The sequence below is a fragment of the Chamaea fasciata genome, unplaced genomic scaffold (genome assembly GCF_029207755.1).
Source record: "Chamaea fasciata isolate MVZ Bird 193981 ecotype frontalis unplaced genomic scaffold, bChaFas1.0.hap1 SCAF_23, whole genome shotgun sequence".
NCBI lineage: Eukaryota > Metazoa > Chordata > Aves > Passeriformes > Sylviidae > Chamaea > Chamaea fasciata.
The window spans coordinates 6,421,396-6,435,891 of record NW_027094108.1 but is presented as its reverse complement, the minus strand read 5'-3'; the positions used below and the strand labels follow the sequence as shown (position 1 = coordinate 6,435,891).

The following is a 14,496-nucleotide window of genomic DNA, read 5'->3' as shown; positions in this document are numbered from 1 at the left end:
CCCACCAAGGGTCCAGTGAGGTCTCTGGTGGGGAGGGTGAGCCAGGACAGGTCTCAGTGTGACCCTGGGAGCAAACCAGGGCTGTCCCCCCCGATCCCCAGATCTGTAAATCCAGGCGGACAGCTTTCCTGAAGGATTGCTCTCGGGGACACAGCAGCCTGGAAGAAAGGAAATAAATCCCTGGGATGGCACAAACCCACCAGGGACAGCAGCATGTCCATCACCTACAGCCAAACACTGCTGTTGGGATGGTCACAACACAGAGTGACACCACAAAAGTTCAGAAGGCTTCTCTTTATTGTGGCCTCATGCTGTCTTTCATCCAGTTCTTACAAACCTTGAGCGCAACTTCTAACTGGTTAACAGCTTTCTTGTTAATTATTCTATTGGTTAGTAAAAGGCATTTTACTTGTCCATCAAATCTATCTATTCCTGGATTGTTTACATCTTTTCTTTACTGATGCTCATGGGACAAACCCCTTGTTATTACAGGTGCATTTGTTTTTCACCCTCAGAACAGATTGTTGTGTTAAAGGAATTTCTCATTCTCGAAACAGCTTCATATGGGAACTTACAGATTAAATGAGAGGCCGGCTTTTCACCCTATTCCTACAAAACACCAGCACGTGAGCCCCACCTCCTGTCCCAGGGATGTTCCCACCTCCTCTCACTCCAGCACTCGGGGAAATCACCCGTTTTTGGGAAAAGCTGATCCATCCTGTAAAGGAACACTGAGGTGTGTCATTAAATGTGCGCTGGCCGAGCTCAGCCCTTAGAGCGGAACGTGCCCAAGGCTCAGAACACTGGTGCTGGACATCCTCTCTCATAAAAGGCCTTTATTTACTTTCTGATTCTGTGAGTAATTGCTGTCTATAAATAGCCCTCCCTGCCCAGCCACGCTGCTGTTATCACCTCAGTCACTGGGAAAGGCCCTGATAAGGCCAAGTGATAACAGATCAGGATTACCCTTCTGTGGAGAGGAAGTGCTGGAATTCATTACTGCACCTCTCCAGCCTGAAGCAGCAAAAATAATGGAGTGCCCACGTTGTCCTCACCTTGGCTTTGGGTTTATCTCCCTCTCCACCACATCCTTAAAGAACCAGCCTCAAAACTGAGAGCCAAACTCAAAAACTGAGAGCTGGGCTTGCCCTAATCTCTGTCCCGGCACTAAATAGTTTTACTGAACCTACTAAAGAACAAAGAAAAAAATGAGATAAGGCTTATCTGCTCCCAGGAGTCAGGGAGACAGGTGGAATACACACGTAGGGCACAGCAAAGCCTCCCAACGCTGTCCTACACATCCATTATCTCTGTGAGAAGAGTTTTATGACCTTTGTAAAAGTAAATATATTTAAGTGCGGCTTTTATGTGCAGTGTGGAGATTCTGGCCTCAGAAGAAATAAACTTTTCTTCAAGGGCTCCGCTGCCACTGGAGGGAACACACAGGAGTGCTCCTATGGGTCCATTATCTACACTTCCAGAGTTTTACTGCCTTTGAAAATGTAAATATATTGAAGGGTGGCTTTCATGTGCAGTGTCAGGGTTGTAAGAACACCAGGATTAACCAAGGTAAGAAATAAAAACTCTTCAAGGGCTCCGAAGACACTTGAGGAACACACAACGCTCCCAAGAGTGCTCCTGTGGATCCATTCCCTTATCTGCATTTGAAGAGCTTGATTGCCTCTGAAAATGTAAATATATTTTACGTGCAGTGCCAAGATTGTAACAACACGAATATTAACAGAGGGCAAGAAATAAACTGCTCTTCAAGGGCTCCGATGGCACTCGGGGAACACACAGCACCCCCACAGTGCTCCTACAGATCCCCTCCCTGATCTGCCCTTGAACAGTTTTATTGCCTTCACAAAGGTAAAGATATTTAATGTGCAGTGCCACGCTTGTAAGAACACGAATGTTAACAGAAGGGAAGGAATAAACTGTTCCTCTGAGGCTCCAGTGACACCTGAGCACACAGTGCCCCTCGCGAGGAACAGAATGTACCCCCTGCCCAGGCTGCTTTAATCAGATTGATAAAGTTCAGGATTCCCAGTTAATTGTGGTGACTTCAGAATTCCCATGAAAGCACAGCACTCTGCCACTGAGAGAGAAGCAAACGAATAAAGGTGACAGCAGGGGTATAAAATTCGAGATGAGGCATTTTTAAATATTTATATAAAGGCAGAACAGTCTCCAATTCACACAAACAGAACAGTTGCTTTTGCTGCCTCAGTTGCAGAGATTTCCAAGAATTGGAGTTTAGAACTTGAATTTTTAGCAGTGGGGGTTAAACAGCCCATAAACAGCCAGGGCAGGGGCAGCCCTGGGATATTTGCAGAGGGGAAGGGATGGACAGCAGAGTTCCAGGACAGACTTGATTTTCACGGAATCCCAGACTGGTTTGGGTTGGAAAGAGCCTAAAGCTGATCCAGTGTCACCCCCTGCCATGGCAGGGACACCTTCCCTTATCCCAGGTTGTTCCAACCCAGCCTGGGACACTGCCAGGGATCCAGGGGCACCCACAGCTGCTCTGGGCACCCTGTGCCAGGGCCTGCCCACCCTCAGAGGAAAGGATTCCTTCCCAAAATCCCATCTAAACTGTCCCTCTTTTAGTTTAAAAACCATTCCTCCTTGTCCTGCCCCTCCATCCTTTGTAAATAATCCCTCTGTGTGTTTCCTGCTGCTCCTTCAGGCCACAATGAGGTCACTCCAGAGCTTCTCCAGGATGAACAATCCCAACTCCCCCAGCCTGTCCCCACTGGAAAAGGCCAGGGAACAGGGCTGGAGTGACTGAGGCAGTGACCTCATTCCCCTGCCTTCCAGTGCCCCACAATTACAGGAGAAGGGAGCTGAGTCATGGGCACAACCCCCCCAAACCACAGCTCCCCACGGGGAATAAATCCCTGCCCACGGGCCTGGAGCTGCATCTCACCGGGAACTTTACAGGAGAGAGACCAAACTGTAATTAATGCTCCACTGAAGGCGAGGAAAAGGAAAAGGCTCCGCGTCTGGAAACAGGGGGACGCCTCTTTTAGGGCTGAAACAAACCCAGAGCAGCTCAGCCCCGCACCCACAGCCCCACATGAGGTTCCCACCACTAAATAAAAAGTGGGAAACCAGCGAATTCCTTCCAAAAGTGAGCAGGGAAGAGCCCATCTGCGCATCCACGGGGAGAAGGATCCCTGCCCCAAAGGGAAGCCCCAAAGGGAGGGAGGAGGGAGGAAGAGGGGGTTATTTGCCCCCCCGAGGGGAGGCAGCCCCTGCAGCCTCTCTGCAGGTGGGACAACATCCCCAGGGTCACTTTGTCCCCAAACGAAGGAGGAGAGCTGCTCTCCCACTGCCAGCCGGCAGCTCTGTGCTGCCAGGGAATACAGATCAGCAGCAACGCGTTTCCCAGGGCACGGAGGAATCTTTAACTGCTTTGCACTCCACGTTTCTCCCTTTCTTGAAACAAAATAATAAAAAAGAGAAGGGAGGGGAAAAAAAAAAAAAAAAAGGAATGTTTTAACCGTTTTTAAAATTGCAGAAAGAGCCAAAGGTGAGGTGATTCTGGCATAGTCATTTGGGGAAAAAAAAAATTGATGAAAGAGTCGGGAAAAGATTCCAGACTGCCCGATTCTTCAGCATATGGTCAGTGCCGTATGGAAGAGAGGGAAATAAAGATTTATTTTCTGCCTGCGGGAGGGGAAAATTCTTGTAGCAATTTTAATGACAGCAGCTGTTGGAAATATTAAATATTGATATTAAAAATATCCCCACTGCGATTCAATATTAATGTATCCCCTGCCAATTTATGGAATTCAGTAAATTTACACCAGTGCCTGGTTTTCTCCTTAACCAGATTTGACTCCTCAGGGTCAAATTCTATGACTGAACTGACATGGGCCTGTTCAATTTAAATTCTGTGGGAGCTTCATTAAAAAAACAAAAAAAAGAGGCATGGTTGTATTTTCTCCCCTCAGAGACAAATTTTACCTGTAAGAATCCACAGGCAGAGAGACATTTTCCAGTGGAATCCCAGATTTGGGATCACTGCTGAGGCAGGATCCCTTTGATCTCGGATTCCAGCCTGAGTCACTGCATTTCAGGGGAAGGGGGATCCAGCCCTGCTGTAACTCATCCCTTCCTTCAGCATTCCCTGGCTGGATGAGCCACCGCAAATTACCAACTTCCCTTGCCCACATGAAGAGGAGCGAGTTAATTCCTCCTCTTTTTAGTGCAGGATCTCGGAGCCGTCAGGTTTTCCAGCACTTTTCCAGGTGCTGGTGCCTGTGCACACAGAGCAAACAGACCCGGGCACCCCTGAGTGCCCACAACCACGCAACACAGAGCTTTGGATGAAGTTCACCCACTCCCAAACCTTAAGAGTGGGAAATTTTAAATGGTTTGTCCAGAGAACCAAGAGATTTGGGGATTCACAGGGAACTGAGGTGCAGGCTGTAACACCACGCCTTGTTTTTTGACCGGATTCCCGTGCAAATTCAGAACAAACCCCCTGAAATGAGCACATCAGATTGAAGGCTAAACCCAGCAGCAGTGCAAGGCTCTGATCACGCACAGGGAAATTCCACCTCGGAGCAAGGAATGGTGCTGCTTTCCAGGCAGAAGACGCCAAAAAAAGGGACACCTGAACCCATCCCCAGCAAGAAGGAGCAGCACCGAGAGCCGACACGACTCCGGGAGTCCCAAACTCCCCTTGGAAAAGGATCCAGATTCCCCAGGTTTTGGGGAAGTGGGACAAACCAGCCGAGCCAGAGGAGTCACATGGAGAGGAGAGCAGAGCTGGAGGCAGAACAAAGGGCTGCAGGGGCTCTGTGGCTGCAGCCTGGCCGGCTCCCTAACGAGCAGGACACTCGTTAGCGGGCACACTGCTCCATTCTCCGGGGTCCCTCCCTGCAGGAGCGCAGCTGATCTCATCCCCGCACGTGGATCGCCAGGAACCCCACGGGAGGGGCTCCCAGGAGCTCCAGGCCGCTGAAATTTGATTTTCTCAAAGGTTTTGGAAACAAAGCGCCTCGGTAATCCAGCGGTGGGGGAAATGTGCGTGTCCCCCAGTTTGCCACTTCCCGCCGCGGAGCTGGAAAAGGGCAGGGAACCTTTCCCAAGGCTCCTGAAATCACCTCTGGTAAATCACCTGAGCTTTGCCCAGGTTTAATTTGGATGTGATAATGAGCTGATCAGAAGTGTTTCTGAACGAGGGGACAGTGGGGATTAGGGAACACCAGACAAGTTCTTTATTTCTTTGGCATCAGCACCAGATCCCACCCTCCTACAGGACTCCTCCAGCATCAGCAGCAGCTAAAAACATCCCCAGGTGCCACATCCACACGTGTTTTGACCATTCCCGTGGATGGTGACCCCACCACTGCCCTGGGCAGCCTCTGCCAGTGCTTTGGGAGCCTTTTTTCCCCCTACACCCAACCTAAACCTCTCCTGGTGCCACACGAGGCTGTGTCCTCCCATCCGCTCACCATTCCCTGGGAGAAGAGGCCAACCCAAACGAAGGAATTTTGACAATATCTCCGAAATCCAAGAAGCTCTCAATGTGCCCAGGCTATTGCCCTGCCCTACTACAATAATCTCATTTTTTTGTCCCTTATTCCAAATTTATCATGAAGTGGAGGCAAATCCCTTCCCTTCAGATGTGAGAGTGGGAGGTTCGAGGTTAGAAATGTGAGAAAAACACTCAGCTCTGGCTGCCCCTGAGCCCTGGGGGTGTCCCAGGCCAGGCCTGCGACAGTGGAAGGTGTCCCTGCCACGGCAGAGGGGCTGGAATTGGATCTCTAAATCACCCTGGGATTCCATGATTTCCCTGCTTCCCCAAGCCACATCAGCCCCGTGCCGTTTCTTATCATTTATTGCCTTTTATCGTCTCTTCTCACTAATCCCTTCAGGGTTCTCGGAACGAGGTAATTTTTAATAGGAAGAGGTCATGAGGCTACGCAGGGGTTTCAGTCACTCTGAACAGTGCACACACAGACACTGTTAAGCTTCTAAACTTCAAAAAAACTGGAAGAAATAATATCCTTTCTCGTACCAAAAAAAAAAGGAAAAAAGGGGGGAAAAAAAGAAAAAAGAAAGAAAAAAAAAGAAAATAAAGAAAAAAAAGAAGAAAAAAAGAAGAAAAATAAAGAAAAATAAAGAAGAAAAATAAAGAAGCTGGTTTTAAACACCAAGATGGAGATTGAGAATCAGAATACACCAAGCTGGAAGGGACCCACAGGAGCAAAAAACCAACATCCTGTGAGTATTTCTAGCACGGAAAAAAAGTAAATGTAGCCAGAAAAAAGCAGATGCAGGAAACCAACCCGAGAGCCGGCAGAGCAGCACCACAAGCCCTGAGCCACAAAAAAGCAGCTGCTGAGCTGGAGGTGGGTGCAGAGCTTTCCTCAGCTCCAGATCCAGCATCCAGAGGCACCTCTGCTCCAAAGCGCCAGGAGAAGAGCTGGAAATCACAGATTCCCGAGTCTGCTTCCACCTCAGCCCCACATTGCAGCGTCTGGGGAGATTATCTGGGTTTAAGGTCTGAGTTATTTGCTCCCAGAGCTGCTCAGCGCTGAGCTGTGCTCTGAAAATCTGGGGGTTTGTTGCCTTCAGAAAGCCCAGGGTGAGTCACAGGGGGAATCAAAAGGTAAATTCAAAATACACACACACAGTCCTGTGGTTCTCCTGCAGCAGGGGAAGCTTCTCCTCGAAGAACGTGGCGGTCCCAGTTTCTCTAAAACTCCAACCACAGCATGACGGGGGGGGGATTTTTCTCTCTATTAAGTTCACCTACAAATTCATTATTTACTTCCAATTTAAAGTTCAGAAAAACAACAGCTCCTTCAAGCCAGCCATAACACACTCAGCCCCCTCCCATTACAAACCAGTTGAGGGCACACACAGAGACCTTTTTGTCTATTAAATATTCCAAGCCCAGCCCCAAGCCCACCGTGGAGCACTGCTCGAAAGCAGGACCAAAGGGAAACACCCTCCCAAACCTCCTCCTGCATCCCTGCAACCCACGAGTGCCAGTTCCCAGCTGTGTCATGAGGAAAAAAAGAAAAAATAAACCTGAGATTTGTGAGAGTGCTCCAGACACCCATGTGTACCCTAAATGTGTGTCTCGGCAGCAGCATTTCAGGGGGAAAGATGGAATTATTTAAGGAAATATCACTCTTATGGTGCCTCAACTTGCACAGCTCCAAGCAATGCCACTTTCCACCCAGCACTTACAACTGGATATTTGTGCCACACAGCCAAGTTGTTTTTTGTTTTTTTTTTCCACATCAGGCAATTTTATCCCTTCTCCACCAGGAAAACTGACGTTCAGCCCAGGAAAAAAAAAAAAATAAAAAAGGGGCTTTTCAAGCCTGAGTCTCAGGTTTCATCAGAGCCAGCGTTTAATATCAAACTTCACATCTTGTAAGGGGCAGCCAAAAATCCCCCAGACCAAGCTCCTCTGGCAGCGGTGGAAAATCCGGAATTTCTGTGAAAAGCCACACTGAAAAATAATTATCCCTCCCAAAACAGAAAAACAGAAAAGCAGGAATAGCAGAATTAAAGAGGGGGCTTTGCACAGAGATTGTTCCTGCCAGCCCTGTGACCAATCGAGGCAGGGACGGGTCTGCCACGCTGGTTACATTCCTCCAGGGGGATGAAAAAATTATTTGTTTTTGATTGGGTCTATGCAGAACATTTGCATCTTGTTACTGCTGATATTTTAGCCTTAAAAGTTCTCAGACATTCCTCCAGGGCTTATCTTAAGCACATTTTTATTAAGTTCCCCTTCTCTAAAAAAAACCCAAGCCCCAGTGAGTTTTGACGCACGCTGCCTTTGACAATGATAATCTTTGTCCTCCCCAGCTGCAGCAAATTTAAGATAATCTCTTTTCCAAGTGGACTTTATTAATCTTCCCAGTGAAATACCATCCTGAGGTAAAACAATTATTTCCAGTTCAACTCTTAGTACCAGCTAAGCCCGTGCTGGAGAAGACAACCAACATCTGGCAGACTCAATATCTGCAGCAATTGAGAGTAATCGTGGAACCATAAATACACAAATAGAAATATAGAAATAGAAATATAGAAATATAGAAATAGAAATGGAAATATAGAAATAGAAATAAATATAGAAATAGAAATACAGAAATCCATCCAAGGGCTGGGGCTGGAGACACGCTCGGGGAGAGGCGGGGAGGGAAGGACTGCAGGAGGATTGCACGAGTCAGCAGCCTGGGCTGGGCACATGCAGCAACACTGCCCCTGTCACTGTCACAGCAGCACTGCCACTGCCACTGCCACAGCAGCACTGCCACTGTCACTGTCACAGCAACACTGTCACTGCCACAGCAACACTGTCACAGTCACAGCAGCACTGCCACTGTCACAGTCACAGCAGCACTGTCACTGTCACAGCAACACTGCCACTGTCACTGTCACAGCAACACTGCCACTGTCACTGCCACACCTGCATTACCACAGTCACAGCAGCACTGCCACTGCCACACCTGCACTGCTACTGTCACCGCCACAGCAGCATAGCCTACCACTGTCACACCTACACCGCCACTGTCACAGCAGCACTGTCACTGTCACTGCCACAGCAATGCTGTCACTGCCACAGCAGCGCTGTCACTGCCACAGCAGCACTGTCACTGCCACAGCAGCGCTGTCACTGTCACAGCAGCACTGTCACTGTCACTGCCACAGCAGCGCTGTCACTGTCACTGCCACAGCAGCACTGTCACTGCCACAGCAGCACTGTCACTGTCACTGCCACAGCAGCACTGTCACTGTCACAGCAGCACTGTCACTGCCACAGCAGCACTGTCACTGTCACTGTCACAGCAGCACTGTCACTGTCACAGCAGCACTGTCACTGTCACTGTCACAGCAGCACTGTCACTGCCACAGCAGCACTGTCACTGCCACAGCAGCACTGTCACTGTCACTGTCACAGCAGCACTGTCACTGCCACAGCAGCGCTGTCACTGTCACTGTCACAGCAGCACTGTCACTGTCACAGCAGCACTGTCACTGCCACAGCAGCGCTGTCACTGTCACTGCCACAGCAGCACTGTCACTGCCACAGCAGCGCTGTCACTGTCACTGTCACAGCAGCGCTGTCACTGTCACTGCCACAGCAGCACTGTCACTGCCACAGCAGCGCTGTCACTGTCACTGCCACAGCAGCACTGTCACTGCCACAGCAGCGCTGTCACTGCCACAGCACTCAGGGATGTGCCAGCTCTCCAGGGATCACTGGGAAGGTGACACCTCAGGCTCACACCCCAGCCCGGGGAGCCGGGGCTGGGACACATCCCAGGCATGACCCCCACACCTTCAGGTGTCCCTGGCACCGGGGCGCGGCGGAGCTCCCCTCGCTCAGTGATTAACAGGATTTAATTAGCCGGGGGGAGAACCTGGCTTGTTCTCCCCAGTTCCCTCCCCAGCGGTGCCACCAGAGGCCTTGTGGCTCCCGAGTGTCCCAAAAGAGAGACAAAGATCCCAAACCTCAGCCGGGCCAGGGCTGGGCTCACCCCCAGCTGCTCCTCCAAAAGCAGATTTTTCTCCTCAATAACCTGGGGGGGATCAATCCCAAACCCCAGGCAGGGAGGAGCCAAATGTGCATCCCCCGTGGATAGAGAATCCTGGATTCCAGCCCTGCTCCTGCAGGAACCCGCACGGCTCAGTCTCACCTCAAAGCAGCAGATGCCCCACAGCTGATTATTATTGTTATTTTTATTATTATTATTATTTCTAAGAAAAAAAAATCACTTCACCTGAGTGTTTTAAGTTTAAAAATGTGACTCTGCTCCGTTTTTCAATTAACTGTCCTTGAAAGTATTTTTTTATGGAGCTGCTCTGACTGCAAAAGTGCAGTTTTTGCAGAAAGACAATTTTGGTTTTTCCTGCTAAAAGGGTAACAACAGATAAAAATTACAAAAGATATCTGATAGATGAACAATAAATGGGCTGATCTGGAGTCAGACCTAGGGCCAACAGCTCTTCTAAATGCAAGCATAGCTGGAAAAAAATAAAGAAAATTAATTTAACTTCTTTTTCCTTCTAAAACTCCTCCAGTTGAAGTCATATTCTTGTGTAAAATCATGATAATTGCTAAAAAAATGGGAGATTAAGGAAAGACAATATGTAGAAAAGATGCAAATTTATACATCATTTGGGTAAAATATCATCACCTGGAGGAAAAAGCAAAGGCAGTTTTGGGCTGAAGTATCTGCTGGGCTCCTCAGATGGAACGTTTTGCTTCAGACACAAACAAAAGCCCAGGTAAAATATGATCTGTGTGCTCGGCTGACTGTGCCCTCTCAGAGCTCCAGTTTGTCGTGTTACATCGCCCAAGGAAAATTATTTTAGGGAATGGACCAAAGAAATTAAACAGATTTCCCCCAGTTGCGAATCCAGAAATCGCACAGGCGGAACTTCATTGGAAAGAACATCCTGGATGATCTCCCTCTGTTATTTTACAGCAGCAAGGCTACTCTTCCTTTAAGAGAAAGGAAACAAACGGGATTATTTCCCCTCCGGATTCCACCCCTGCGTTTTCCAGTTCCCCGGTGGGACAACAGTGAGTTTGCCTTCGACAGCAGCAGAGACATCGGAGTGAGCCCTGGACACGCAGCACTGCCCTGCTGTCCCTGTCATCATCCCCTGCCTGGCTGCTCCTCACAGCCAAACACTCCAAGCCACAACCTCCCTGACCAAGTGGCCGCCCTGGAAAGGGGGAAAAGCCTCCCTGGCCCCAGGAGATAAATGGAATTATCACAATCTGCTTTAGGATCCTTGGCTATGGGCCGGTGGCTCCTGGGTGAGGTTACAAGGCCTGGCTGCTCCACAAAGGCTCTGCTGGCTCTCAGAGTGAGCAGTAAAAGGTCCTTTTCCTTCCATTTCTTTTTCTTTCCTTCTTTCCCCGGTCACACACCTGGGCTGGGAGCCTGTGTTTGTGCCCAGCTCTCCACAAGCCCCAAGAGCCCCACCAGGGGACAGGCACAAAGCTCCTGTTCCACCTGGAGCTCATCTCCCCTAAATAAATCCGGAGCATCAAAGGGATCACAGCAAGATAAGGGAACCCCAAAGAGTAATTTAGTGCAGGCACACACACACACAGAGGTGCCAGGCCAGGGAAGGCCAGCCCTGCACGAACAAAGCCCATCCCAAGCCCTGCAGGATGGCTGACAAACCCTGCAACAACACCCCGAGCTCGGGGCACTAAACCCAGCTGCTTCACCTGCCTGCCAGCAGGAGATTCAGACCGCACAGTCTCACTCCCTGAGCTTGCCCAAGGCAGCTCCAGGCCCCAGAGGAAAAAGCCAATCCCCCAAAAACGAGTCTGTGCCGTCCATGTGGGACTGAAGGTCACGGAACAGCGAGCAGTTCCAGAGAAATGGGCATCCATAAAACCCACACTGCAGATACAACATCACCAACGTGGGACGTGTGGATACATGTTAATCTCTCTCTTTTTTTTTTTTTTTTTAATCAGAATGAAAATCTCTTTCAAGGGCAAGAAAAAGATCTGAGGTTCCCCTTTGCTCCACTGAATTTATCTGGTTTATGCAACCCCTGAGCATGCAAGAACATAGGGGGGGGGAGAGAGAAATGTGCTTTACACAAGTGAGTAAAAGCAGAAAAATCAAATTGTGTATCAGCAGAAAGGCTGAACCTGAAGGCCCACAAGTCTCCTCTTCCCCCAGCAGCAGGAACAAATCAAGTATCCATGGAAAAGGGGAAGCAGCCCCAAGTTTTGGTGACACAACCCAACACCCCACCCGGTGCGGGACCCCCCTTTCCCAAGGCACCGTCCAGCGGCGCTTCCTCTGCTCCTCCCTTTCCTCGGGACCCGCCACAGAAACCCAGAAACCAAAACCACCCCGTGCCACCACGACTCGGCGCTGGAAAACACACAGCAGCTCCTGTTTCCCACCCACACCGGCGGCTCCGGCCGTGAGGGACAGAGCAGCCGAGGCACACGGGCTCCAGGGAGAGGCACTGGCCGGGGAAAGGGCCACACATCCCCCCTGGAGCAGCCAAACCTGCCGGGAAAACGTCTTTGAGCGCGGCGATTTCAGCAGGGGCAGCTGTTAGAGCAGCTGCCGCCGGCCCGAGGTGCGCGGAGCGCTCACTGCAGTCCGCCAAGCCGGGCAGGAGGGACCCGGCCGCGCTCCGCACGCCGCGAAATGCGGAAAACCCGAGCGGACTCGGCGGCTTCTGCGGGAAAAAACCCGGCCCGGGCGAGCAGGAAACGCGTTCGAAGGCTGAATCCGCCCAAACTCCAGCCGAGAGAGCCCACGCCAGCCCCGAAGGGCAGCAGCTCCTCAGACAATGCAGGAATCTCCCTGCAGAGGCACAACTACGTGGGGGTTTTCTTTTCCCCCTCTGGCCTCCATCTCTGGCACAGGCAAAGAGCGATCCAAAGGAACGCCATCCATCACCGTTCCTACCCCAGGGCTCGCCTCAGGCCGGGGGAGACCTCCACACCGGCGGGCCTTACAAAGGCTTTTGTTTTGGCTAATTCCGAGCAACATCCCGGAGCGCAAACCCGGCCCTGCGGTGTTTGCAACCCAAATATTGCAGCACTGAGCTAATTTCGGGGAGCTGGCACACACAGCCGACTACTGGAGTAATCAGACCAGAAAAAAATGAAGGCGAGCTAAATTTAGGAGTAACTGTGCGATGCAATATTAATTACCGATTATTTCCCTTCTAAAACAAATATATATATATATATATATATTTACATATGTACATATATATTATATATATATATATGTTATATTTTTTTAGTTAAACTGACAATGCTCCTAACAAGATCGGCGTTCTCCACCCCCCCGCCCAGGGACGGATCCCACAGTTTTCTGGGAACCAAGATGAGGTTCAAACCGCACCATCCCCCCGAAGAAAAGCCCCCCACGACCCCCGGGGCGCATTCCCCGCCCGCAGCGACCCCCGGGGAGGGGCAGCCCGCTGCCCGCGCCCGCCGCGCTGTCCCCGGGCGCTCCCGGGGAGGGCTGGCCCCGTTTCCCCGCAGTGCAGCGCCGACCGCCCGCATCCCCCATCACTCACTTCCTCTTGTACTCGTCGCGCTCCCGCTTGACTTTGGCCAGCACGTTGTAGAGGGCGCGGATCTCGGGGGTGATGGTGTCGATCTGCACCCCGACGCCGTCCGGGTGCACCCAGGACACGCCGGGGCCCTGCACGGTCTCCAGGCCGCCGCCGCCGGTGCGCCGCACCTGGGTGTAGCTCCAGATGGTGCCGGGCAGGCGCCCGTAGTGCGGCGGCGAGGGCAGCGGCCCGTGGCCGGGGCCCGGCGGCGGCACCAGCGGCGGGGTCCCGCCGTCCGTCTGCACCGCCTGGTCCCGGGAGAAGGTCTTGTAGCGCAGCCGGCGGTCGCGCTCGCTCTGCTGGGCCGCCAGCTGCTTCTCCAGCAGCCGGTTGCGCCGCTCCAGCTCGTGCACCTTGGCCAGGAAGCAGCGGAACCGCACGTTGAGCCCCTTGAGCAGGTGGATGTTGGAGCCCAGGTCATTCCGCAGCGCCGCCGTCACCGGCGGGCCCCCCCCGGCCGCCGCGGGGCCGCCGCCGCCGGGGCCCAGCGGACACGAGGAGGCGGCGGCGGTGGGGGAGAAGGCGCGGGCCATCTCCCCGAAGAGCAGCGAGTTCATGGCGGAGGGGGCGGTGATGGAGGCGCCGGCGGGGATGCAGGGCCCGGCGGGGGCTGGAGCGGCCGTGCCGGTGCCGCCGCTGTCTCTGCGGCCGCCGCCGCGCCGCGCTCCGGGGGCTCTGAGGGCGCGGGGCGGGAGCGCGGGGCGGGGCCGGCCCCGCCTCAACCCCGCGCGCCGCGGCCGAGGCCCCGCCCACGCACCAAACCACGCCCCTTATCTCCATACACATCTGCTGGTTTGCATAACCGCGCCCCTTATTTCCATACACAGTGTCTCATTTCCATAACCACGCCTCCATAACATCACACCCGCGTCGTATTTCCATAGCCACACCCCCTCGTTGGAATAACAATGCCGCTCATTAGCATGGCCCCGCCCCGCGGTGCCGCAGCGGCGGCCGCTCCCTCCACGTGTCCCCAGCGCGGGGTTCGGGGTGCGTGGGGGGGGGACACGGTGATTTTTGGGGAGCCCCCGGCTCCGAGGGCGCGGCAGAGCCCGCAGGGGTCCCCGCGTTAACGGGCAAACGTCCAGGGAGCGAGGAACGGGCCCCCGGCCCTGCATCCCCGCTGCTGCCGCCCCAGAATCATTAATGCCCTGCTAATCCCAATGGAGCCAGGCTGGGACAGGGGGGATGCTCGGCCTGGAGGGGAGAAAGGGCTGTGGGGACATCCCAGCTCTGCCAGGGGATGCTGCAGGACAGCCGGAGGAGGACTCTGCATCACGAACTGCGGGGACGGGACAAGGGGGGAATGGGGGTCAAACTGAAGGAGGGGAAATTTTGATTGGATATTGAGCGGAAATTCTTCCCTGTGAGGGTGGGGAGACCCTGGCATAG

General features: G+C 52.4%; 1 protein-coding gene across 1 annotated transcript in view; it reads right to left on the bottom strand.

Moving 5' to 3' along the window:
* The window catches only part of IFFO2 (intermediate filament family orphan 2), a 40,445-nt gene extending 26,531 nt beyond the window's left edge, over window positions 1–13,914 (bottom strand). Inside the window, 2 exon segments of the mRNA XM_066203080.1 lie at window positions 13,066–13,716; window positions 13,718–13,914. Coding sequence (XP_066059177.1) covers window positions 13,066–13,716; window positions 13,718–13,890 — 824 coding nt within the window. The 5' untranslated portion in view covers window positions 13,891–13,914.
* Window positions 13,915–14,496: the final 582 nt, after the last annotated feature.